The following is an 11,230-nucleotide window of genomic DNA, read 5'->3' on the forward strand; positions in this document are numbered from 1 at the left end:
CTCTCTCTCTCTCTCTCTCTCTCTCTCTCTCTCTCTCTCTCTCTCTCTCTCTATATATATATATATATATATATTTTTTTTTTTTTTTTTCCTTTTTCTTTTTTATGTGGCTGGCCGGTAAGAGGATCTGAGTCCTTGACCTTGATGTTATCAGTGTGTTTCTATATTTTTGACCAAGTGGCTCAGTGTGATTTTTATGGTTCTGTGATCTTCCCACTTCCTGGTGGCTCAGATCCCCATTTTGTAGAGGAAACTTAGACACAGACATGACACAGTCTCAGGACCACCCAAGTGAGTAAATGACAAATATTAGTCAGAGATCTTGACTCCCATGTCTTTCTGCCTATGACTGCACTGCATGGAAACCATGAAGCAAAGGCTTAGAAAAGAAACAGACCAGAGCCAGTAGCCAGATGAGTGTTGTTGTATCTGCAGATCCTAATTCTCAGAAGGAGCTGATACAAAACCATATTTCGTTTCTGGCATACCTCCCAATGACTTACACTGTTTTCAGGATTCCCTGTAATTGCTCATGTACAAATCTCTCTCCTAAGAAGGAAGGGACAGTGGTATTTTCAAAGGTGGAATTAGGACAGAACGTGTCCATAACAAAAGAAAGGATGAGGAAACAGCTCAGCTCCACTTTTGATGGGGACTGGAAGTGTCTCTACCACAATCTCATCTTTTCTCACGAGAACCTGAAAACCTGCCATTTCACTTCCTGCGGAACTCTGCAGTTAGACAGATCGGAGTTCACATTCAGGCTCCAGTAGTCACTAGATATGTGACCACGGGTAAGTCGCTTAACTTCTCTATGCCTCAGTGTCCTCATCTGTCAAAAAGGAATAATAATGTAACTGCCTCATAGAGTAGTTCTGAGGATTAAATGGATCAATGCCTATAAAATGCCTGGCACAGTGCCTGATACACGATGCGTGCTCACTAAATATTAGCTAATATTGTTATTTATCCATCCAATCAGAACATGTTTATTATGTACTATTAAGATCCAGGCACAGTTCTAGGTGGTGGGTCAACAGTGGTGAACAAAAACAAAAAAATGTTTCTGTTTTCCTAGAGTTTATATTCCAGTAGAGGAGACAGAAAATGAACAAATGAACAAAACTAAATGAGACGATTTTGGATAACTGCTAGAAGTTTCATAAAGGACAGTAGCAGGACTACTTTAGATAGGGGGATCAGGTATGGCCTTTTTGAGGTGGGACTTCTGAGCTGATATCTGATGGATGAGGTAAAGCCAACTAGGTGAAAAGCTTATGGAAGAACATTCCAGACAAGGAGAACCAGGCAGCTTTTTTCTGATAGGAATTGTGAGAGGCCCTAAGTTCCTTTTTACTCATGTTTCAGACTGGGAGGGATTTGAACATGAAATTACACATTCACTTCAGCATATTAGGAGCACTTGTACTTCTTTTTCAAATTAGAAAAGTTTTTTTTCTTTTCTTTTTTTTTTTTTTGGTGGCTGGCCAGTATGGGAATCTTGGTGTTATAAGGCTGTGCTTTAACTAACTCAGCTAACTGGCCAGGTTATTTTATATTTTTCTATTTATACGTGTGTGTGTGTGTGTGTGTGTGTGTGTATTTATTTACTTATTTTTTTGGCAGCTGGCTGGGAATTCGAACTCTTGACCTTAGTATTATAACACTGTGCTCTAATCATCTGAGCTAACCAGCCAGTCCCCCAGGAGCATTGGTAGTTATTCTACTCCTTTTTAGCTTATTTGTCTCCTTTAAACAGGATGCTGCATCTACAAATCCTAGTGTTATGAACTGAATGTTTGTGTCCCTCCTAAATTCATATGTTGAAGCCCTAATCCCAGTGTGGCTATATTTGGTCATAAGGGTGGGGCCCTGATCTAGTAGGATTGGTGTCCTTTTAAAAAGAGACACCAGAGAGCTGGTTCTCCCACTTTATTCTCCAGCTCCCCTGCACCAAGGAAAGGCCATGTGAGAATTATAGTAAGAAAGTAGCTGTATGCAAGCCAGGAAGAGTTCCCTCACCAGAACCCAAGCATGCTGGCACCCTGATCCTGGACTTTCCTGCCTACAGAACTGTTAGAAAATGAATTTGTTTTGTTTAAGCCATCCAGTCTATAGTATTTTTGTTATGGCAGCCCAAGCTAAGACACCTAGATAAATTTATTATCCTACCCCGAGTAAAACTGCTATCAACAAAATACTTACAGGAATCTTCTGAAGGAAGCAAACCCCTGGGTGGCACAGGGGGTAGTTGATCTGGTGATTGATTAATAACATTTCTGGAGAGAGAAAGAGAGAGAGTCAGTGTTTGGTTTGGACCATGCTTACTGTCAGTGGATTTAAAAGAAAATGTCAAGGAAAGTAAATGGGTTGAACATTAAAATTTTGGTCCCTACAAATTGGAAGCATTTCCTTCCCTTTCTAGGTCCTGCATCCCATTTGTAACTGGTACCCTAAAGAAACTCTTTCCTCTAGACCAGGGAATGGCTGAAATTGAGGAAGAAAGTTGAAGTGCTATAACTTGGAGCATGGATCACACCTTCCTGTGTTTGCCTGAGCTCAGTTTGGAGAGGGAAGATGTATTTTGATTTGCAAAACAGATATACTCGTAAAGCTGAGTGTACACACACCCTGAGATAGCAATTCCCACTAATGGGTCTATACCCTACCAAAATGTTTGCATATGTTCAAAAGACATGTACTCGAATATTCATAACATCACTATTCATAATAGCCCCAAACTGGACACTACCTGTATTAGTCTGTGTTCTCCATAGAAACAGAGACACGTAAAATTAACCATTACACTGTCCAAATGCCCATCAGGAGTAGAATGGATAAATTAATCATGGTATACTCCCACAGTGGAATGATCTATAGCAACGAGAACAATCTATACACACTAAATCTCATAAAAATAATGTTTAGCAGAATGAGCCACACACCAAATAGTATGAGGGTACTTCAAAAAGTTCGTGAAAAGACCCGTATCATCCTATAATCCTATTTTTCCATGAACTTTTTGAAATACCCTTATAAGACTGTATGATTCCATTCATATAAAGCATAAAAATAAGAAAAAACTAACATACTGTTACAGACTGGTTACCTTTGGGGTGTAATGGCTGAAAGGCAGTGTAAGGCAAGCATCTGAGGTATTGGCAATATCCTATTTCTTGATCTGGATGCTGGCTGCCTGGGTCTGTTCAGTTTGTGGAAATTGATGAGCTATGCACTTACTATGTGCACTTTTTTGTTCGTAATCTGAAGGATTTCCCCCCACTTACTCACACATCTTTTCTTCATATTACACTTTGGTAAGAAGTTTTAACTTCTTCTGAAAGAGGTAGACTCCAAGAAAGCTTCCTTCCCTAGACCTCCATTCTCCTATGTACACTGATTTCCAAAGTGGTACTAGATTCTTGTGAACCAAGTTTTGGACTCCTACATGTGATTAAGTCCCCCTGGGAATGCATAAACACTTCTAGGTTGTTGGGGTGAGTTCAGGAGGGGATGCACAGCAAGAGCCTCTCTCCACCCCTCTGTGGCTCCTCCCAAGAGAGGGATGTAGTTTATCTGCTAAATTTGGGAAAAATTCGGCTTCTTTCACTTTCTCCTACAGAGCTGGCCTGACTAGAAATCACATACTCTGTTCTGGTCTTTGCCATTCAGAGAAAGGGGCCTGCCCTGTGGGGGAGACCTGAGGTTTTCCAGAGCTGCCTGTGAACTGGGCAAGAAAGTCTACCCAGTTCAGAATTAGGAAACTCACTTGCCCATGGAGAAGAGCCATATTCTGCCTTGCCAGTTTTATTCTCAGTAAAGGCAATATTTTGGTCACCTAGCTTCTTGATACATCTGTCTTACTCCTCAAGGGGATTTTATGTGCTGGGCCCCTGAATCTCCAACAAAAGCTATTTAGAAGAGCATAGATTTTGTTTTAGATAGTGTATATATTCTGAAGAAAAGACTGGCTTTTCACTGGCTCCTGGGAGATAACCACTAAACGCTTGGAATATCCTGCCTGATAAGAGTGTCTGTATACATGGGGCCTTGGACCATTCCAGATAGTCTGTGCCAATAACGTGATTTATGGTGAATGTGTGCTTTTGTTTGCCTGGGGCCCTGGGCCATACTGTATCAGTTTGACTCATGGAGGGGCTGGAGACTTAGTAGCTAAGGTCAGTTGCACAGGTTCTCCATGCCCACATGACTGACCCCCAGAGGAAACCCAGGACACCAAGGCTTCTTTGGTCAGCAATGCTTTGCATATGTCACACATCAATGCTGCGAGAATTAAGGCTATTTGTGAGGCCCCATAGGAAGAGAACTGAAAACTTACACTTGGGTTCTCTTAGACTTCACCTGGGCACCTCTTTTCCTTTGCTGATTTTTATCTGTATCCTTTTGCTGTAATAAACTGTAACTGTGAGTATAATAGCTCTTCTGGCTCTCATGGGAATCCTTCTAGTGAATCATCGAGCCTAAGGGTGCTCTTGGGGATCCCCAATACAGGTAGCAATCATAAAGCTCCAAATGTACCACAAAATACAAAAGTAAAGAGAATGGCATATTTTTGTTCAGCACAATAGCTTCAGAGGACTATCTCCATAATTCATCTAAAGAAAAAAACTATAGGGCTGGCTGGTTAGCTCAGTTGGTTAGAAATGCGGTATTGATAACACCAAGGTAAAAGGTTCAGATCCCCATACCAACCAGTCACCAAAAAAAAGAAAGAGAGAAAAGAAATATAGACTGTGTGGTGGGCCCAGAACACAGAGTCTGTCCATAGATGAGACAAGGGAGGATGTGGATTGCAGAGAGAGCCAGATGGTGTCCTGCAGCACGATGCCCTGGGACCTCCACCCTCACGGTAGGGAGATCGGCAGACACGACATCTCATCAGCTCCACAGGAAGAGTAGGTGTGCAGTGGTGCTCATGCAGTGGAGAAGGGCAAGAGTGGAAGTGAACAGGTGGTTCTCAAAATAAAACACAGAAGGATTTCCCCCCACTTACTCATACATCTTTTCTTCATCTCTTTGGTTTTGTTTCAAGGGTTTGGCAATTTCCCATTTCTTGCCTAAGGGGGGGAAAAAGCACATCCATTTAAGAAGAATTAGCAAAAGCTGTGATTTTAGAGTTTAGAAGTCCTCAGAGATCAGGTGGGTCCAGGACATTTGGAAGAACTGCCAAGAGGAAGTATGTGGGCTGTGTGTATTTCCTCATTGCCTAGTACTGTGCCTGGCACTCAGAAACGCTGGTCTAGTGAATAACCAAAAGTGTGGTTGGGAGGAAATGAGACAAAGGATGGGAAGAGCAGTTTCTAAACTGTGAAGTGCTGGATATATAAGTTATTATTAATTATAACCTGCTTGTTAATAGGAGTGGTTCGAGATAAAAGAGAGTAGGTAAAGTTTTTATTCAGGGTCATACATTTGTGCATATCTGAGACTGAAAGGTTTTAAGAAGGCAAATGGATAGAGGGCTGTATGGGCCCAGCGTACATTTTTTTGTATTAAAAAGGTTAATTGCAATTAAGGGGTAGACAGGAAAGAGCATTGAACTGAGAGCCCAGCAGACCTGAGTTCTGGTCCCAACTCCATCACCAACTCCTATGGCACCTCAAATAAGCTTCTGTCCCCCTCTGAATTTTAGTTTTGTTATCTCCAAAAAGAGGCTGGGAAAAATGACAAAAAGATTTCACTTCTTGTGCAGCCGTGTCCTTTCAGCACTGGGTTGAGCAGGATTCTGAGGCTGTGTCCAGATGCAACGGGGGGACAGTGCCTTGAAGGATGCTTGCCCAGGGTGCCCCAGGGGAAGGTGGCTGTGCCTGTCAATGAATTTATCATCCCCAGGTGTACTTCTGGCTTAGGCCATTATTTAAAAGGATAGGGTGTCAAGACAACATGCCACTGAATCACAGATATGTTTCCGGAGATGAATGGCAAAGTGGAAAACTCACTTGTGGATAATCTACAGTTTTATTAATCTCCAGATAGCCACTTGTTTATGTCTGAGGATGCTGGAAACCTCTATTCAAGGTGGGGATAATACCACAAAATTCAGAGTATGATTGTGGGGAAAGCAATCATGGTGGCCAAACATGTAGTCATGGGTTGAGTCCATATTTCACTCTTCAAGATAGTTTTTGACATCCCATAGACTTGTATTCTCTTTCATGCCCCAGAGACAAGATGCTATGATCAGGAGCCACATAGGAAAGAGAAAGCACTTGAGCATAACAAGCCTTGAAACAGATTCTGTTCTCAATCAAACCGTGAGAGCTGCAAGGGTTCCTGGAGATTAGTTAACCTCCCTCCCTTCACTATGTAGATGGGGAAACTGAGGCGCAGGGACATAAGTTAAGGGGCGGGGCTAAGACTCAGACCCAGAATGCATGATGTTTAGTTCAAAGTTCAGCCCATACAGGCCCAGAACTAATCTTCTTGCCCTAAAGGAGCTCTAATGTACTGATAATCACCCCGCCCCTCCCTTCACCTGACCAGGTGAGATGGCCATTACCTTGTCTATTTTGCCACCTACAGACACAGTACATGATGAGGCCCAGGCCCACGGAAACAACGATGATGGCCACTGCTAGAATGATCCAGAAATTGTTCCTCCACCAACTCATTGCAGTGGAATCCTGAGAAGAATGGAGATAGAAGAATGAGGCACAGATGAGGGCATCCTGGGGTGGTGGGGAAGTTACCTACCATGTCCTGTAGAGATACAGACATCTGCTTAGGAATCAGATAGGCACTGGGTCACCTCAAACCCCACTGACTAGGGAACCTCGAGCAAGTCACTTAACCTTCTCTGAGCCTCAGTGTCCCCATCTGTAGTACGGGAATGAGACTGCCTACTACTTCTCGGGTTTGTGAGGATTAAAGATATATACCTACTAGTTACTCTAGAAATGGTAGATGTAATCCCTGCTTTCTTTTGGCAGGGGGGTGGGCAGTTGGCTGGTACAGGGATCGAACCCTGGACCTTGGTGTTATCAGCACCATGCTCTAACAGACTGAGCTAAGTGGCCAGCCTTCCTTTTTCTTATATTGCCAAACACGCAGCAGAAGGGAAAAAAATACCATTTCAGGTATTAATTGACTGGAACTATTTTTGTATCATAAGGGCAAGACAGATTTAATTCATAACAGGGGAGAGAGAATTTGGGGAGCCTTTTTTTGAAGTGAGGGTTAGAAAAATACCTTGATGGGTCTTTTTAAGTGAGGCATGGTCAGAAGGGGGGAGCTGAAGACACAGAACAAGCTGAGTTAGCCTGCAGGAGAAAAGCAACAGGAATTTGGGGGCTGGAGAGGAGGAGAGTTTTAGAAGAGGTTAGCAGCAAAGGGAGAGATCAAGAAGAGAGCAGCAAGTCAGAGCATGGTTAGAAAATCCCCAGAGTCAACATAACCAACACATTTATAGGACAGTTATGCCTAATATTCAGTCTTAAATTGCTGCCTGTATTATGCTGTGTCATAACCTTCTGCTACTGTCAAGCCTTGAATAAAACTGCACAACACACCAAAGCTTGTATGAGAAGAGCCTGGGGGATGGGTTGGAAATGACATGTGTGCAGTGATTTTCCAAGCCTGGGGTGACATACGGGCAAGTACAGAGAGCAGCAGCTGCCAGGCTCCAAGTGACAGTGAGGAGCAGGCTGCAGGATGGACTAACAGGAATTCAAGGACATCTTGGGGAGGGACTGGGCTCCCTTCATCCATGAAATTGGCACTTGGCCAGTTCATTTGGAGATTAAAGTAAAAATGATCTTTGAGGGATCCTTGGGAGATATCTGGGCATCCTGGTTACATGAGAATCAACTTCCTGTGTCACCATCTTGCCACCCATGAAAACTCATCCATGTGTGTTTATGCAGTGCCATTTCAGATTCATGCTTTTGAAAATGATGATGTAAAAAGGTGTCTAGGCAGGCAGCAGAGAAACAGGGGCAGAATTAGGCTGCTTCTAAAGCCATTTTTAGGCTGATATCACCAAGGTCAAGGGTTTGATCCTGTACTGGCCAGTTGCCAAAAAAAAAAAAAAAAAAAAAAGTAAAGAAAGAAAGATTGATAGGTAGACAGATAGAATTTTCTTCCCTCCACTTTCTCAATTCTTTTTCCACTTATTTAAATGTTTGACTCCTGGTTCTTTGTCTTTCTGTACTCTCATATTTTCTATCTCTTTGTCTTTTTGTTTTACTTTTGAAGAATTTCCCCCCAAAGCAACAGAAACATACTCTTTAGAGCTATAGAAGTAAATACCAAGACACAGAGTTAGAAGCTGTCGTATGTGAGCAGCAAGGCTGGGTGGAAGTTTGGGGCAGGGGGACAGGGCACTGTCGCTTTTTACTGTAAGCTCTCTGCATTGCCTGAGTTTTGAACTATTTGCATTTACTTTGATAAAATTGAAAAAAAAAAAAAGGTCAATTGACCATGTATGTAGTTCCCATGAGAAGCCATTGCTCAGGTTTTAAGGTTAAAGAAATTTCATCATAATGAGTTAAGGTTAAAGAAATTTCATCATAATGAGGTTCTGGGAAAGAGAGAGGTAGAATGATGTTGCTGAGAAGTGAAACTCTGGGTCACTTCTCAGAGCTACTCAGTGATAAGTATTTTTTTTTTTTCATTTTATTATTACAAATGAAATGAGTTTGATTTGCTATCATATGTTTCAAGCGTGTTCAGTGCACTAAGCCATCTGCCCAGTGCTGTCCCACCTCTCACCTTGCTTCGTCCTCCACCCCCACCCTGTCCCCCAGACGGGGAGCTGAGACTGAGGTGCAATGACCTGCAAAGGTCACCCAGGAAGGAAGGAGAGCTGCAACACCATCTGTTTATGTCACGGGGCCTTCATCTGTTGATGTTGTCAAGATGCCCCTGACTCATCAAGGAAAGGTCACATGGGATTCAGGATATCTTACCTTAGGAGGGGCATCACTATGGTAGTGATATGGTGGCATGAGGAGCCACAGGGGATCCCCCAGGATGAATTATGTGGGGTCCACGTTGAGAATACAAGTCCTAAGTTCTCCATATTCTAAGACCAGAGAAACAGCACCGTGGTCACCCCCTTCTCCATGGACTGCTGAGAGAGTCCTTTTCAACAGAATCGAGAAGAGCTGGTCTTCTTGGGAGAATGCAGCTGAGAAAGGGAGCCTGAGCTAGATGTCCTCTAGGCCACCAGGCTAGTCTGATGGCCAACGTGCTTCCAGAGAGGGGAGAGGACCTCTGGGAGAGATGGCAGGGAGTATGTCCAGAGGGGAGAGCTCAGAGGCTGCACAATTAAGTTCAGGCCCTGAAAGGGTATAGAGCCTGGATCCTCCCCTCACCAGCAGGCCTGGAGATGGGGCCACAGAAGGTAGATAAGATTGTGGGGTGCAGCACTGCTGAGAGCTACTGAAGCATGGGGTAAAGACACGCTTACAGGAGAGGATACTGAGAATCAGCCCAAAGATGCAGCCATGTCTCTCAAGGGACCAGCAGGGACCTCTCAAGGGCCAGGGGTTGAGCCCCTCATCGGTGGGCCCTGGAAGCCCCTACTCTACCACCACGAACTAGATCAGCAGTGATGGCCCACTGCTGGGAGACTTCTCATGGAAAATTATTTATCTCCCTCTTTCCTCCTCAGTGCAATGCCAGGGAGGTAAATGCAAAGAAGGGGGTGTTGGGATAGCTGAGCAGTCTCTATCCCTCTTTCTACTCCCCTCACTGGGGCAAAGGGGGGAGCTTTGAGTCAAACATAAGACTGAAGTTTTAAAATGAGCCTGACTAAATTTTTAAAGACTGAAACAAATTACTGCTTAGTCATCAAGAGTCACTTAAAACTTTTGAAATTGGTCAGATCCCCATATGGGCCAGCCGCCAAAAAACAAACAAGCAAAAAAAGTTTTGAAATTGGGCTGAAATGTCACTGGCGGAGGTCACTCCCTGTGGGAACCAGGGGAGAATCAAACTATCTCTGTTTCCTAGGGCAGCTCTAACAAATGGCCACTGAGTGGTGTAAAACAACACAAATTTATTATCTTGTAGTTCCAGAGGTCAGAAGTCCAATATAGGTCTCACTGGGCTAAAATAAATTAGTGGCAGGGCTGTGACTTTCTGGAGGCTCCATGGGAGAATCCATTTCCTTGCTCTTCTTGGCTTCTAGAGGCCACTCACATTCCTTGGCTCATGGCGCCTTCCTCCACCTGTAAAGCCAGCAATGTAGCTTCTCTCTGATGATTCTTCCATGGCTACTGCTTGCTCTCACTCTCCTCTACGGCCCCCCTCTCCACTTACAAGGACTACACGGGCCGACCAAGATAATCCAGGACACTCTCCCCATCTCAAAGTCAGTGATTAACAGCCTAAATTCCCTCTGCAAACCTTAATTCCTCTCATCTGTGAGATCTGACGCAGTCACAGGTTCTGGGGATTAGGACGTGGACATCTTAAGGGAGGAAAGGTCACTACTCAAACCAACATGCTCATACCTCAGCGAGATGAGACTCTTTCAGTAGTTATATGGGTTTATACACCTCTGAAATGTTGTGGGTTTTCTTTTTTTTGTCATTTTAGTGATAGGAAGGAAAGGGGAAAAAAATGATAATTCTGCCACCTTTGTCCCGAAGTCCACCACATAGTGCCTAATATTGCAGACCCTGTCAAGAATCAGCAGGATTGTGCCACCAGGCAGACATGGCTGTCTGTTTCTGCAGGGGCTGACTTCACCACACAGGAGGAAAAATCTTTGTCTTCAAGAAGCTGAAGATATAGGAAGGTTCTCAAGGCAGGACACAGACTCAAGAATAAAGCAGGGCCCTGGGAGCCAGAGTGGAGACCCAAGGTCCAGTCTAGACCAGGAGAGTGGAACCCGCTGTAGGGCCAGCACTACTCTAGCTCCTGAACTTCAGGCCAGCACTAGTCCCGGGGCATGGGGACCTGCTGAGTCCCCTGGTGCAGGTGTAGGGGTCCCAGCTGCTGGTCAGAGGTTGGGGAGCTGGCAGCCCCTGACCTCAGTTCCTGTCAACTTGAACATTTGGTGGACATCATGAATGGAAGAAAGAAAAGCAAGAGGAATTTTGGGAGCCTTCTTTCGTCATTAATTATCAAGTACCTCAGGTGTGTCAGGCTCTGGGCCAAGAACTTGAGGACTATCCGAAGTTCCCACCCCTGCCTGCACACTGGAATCACCTGGGGAGCTTTAAAAACTGCTGATGTGAAGGGGCATAAAGAATAAGTATGA

The 11,230-nt window shown here is 44.0% G+C and overlaps 1 protein-coding gene across 1 annotated transcript in view; it reads right to left on the reverse strand.

Moving 5' to 3' along the window:
• Positions 1–10,236, reverse strand: part of SCIMP (SLP adaptor and CSK interacting membrane protein) — a 10,650-nt gene extending 414 nt beyond the window's left edge. The window contains exons 1-4 of the mRNA XM_008573463.1: positions 10,165–10,236; positions 6,521–6,644; positions 5,015–5,078; positions 2,206–2,279 (exon numbers count right to left, since the gene is read on the reverse strand). Of these exons, the coding sequence (XP_008571685.1) occupies positions 2,206–2,279; positions 5,015–5,078; positions 6,521–6,644; positions 10,165–10,236 (334 nt within the window). The remainder of the gene's footprint in view (positions 1–2,205; positions 2,280–5,014; positions 5,079–6,520; positions 6,645–10,164) is intronic.
• Positions 10,237–11,230: the final 994 nt, after the last annotated feature.

Source organism: Galeopterus variegatus, unplaced genomic scaffold (genome assembly GCF_000696425.1).
Source record: "Galeopterus variegatus unplaced genomic scaffold, G_variegatus-3.0.2 Scaffold923, whole genome shotgun sequence".
Taxonomy (NCBI): domain Eukaryota; kingdom Metazoa; phylum Chordata; class Mammalia; order Dermoptera; family Cynocephalidae; genus Galeopterus; species Galeopterus variegatus.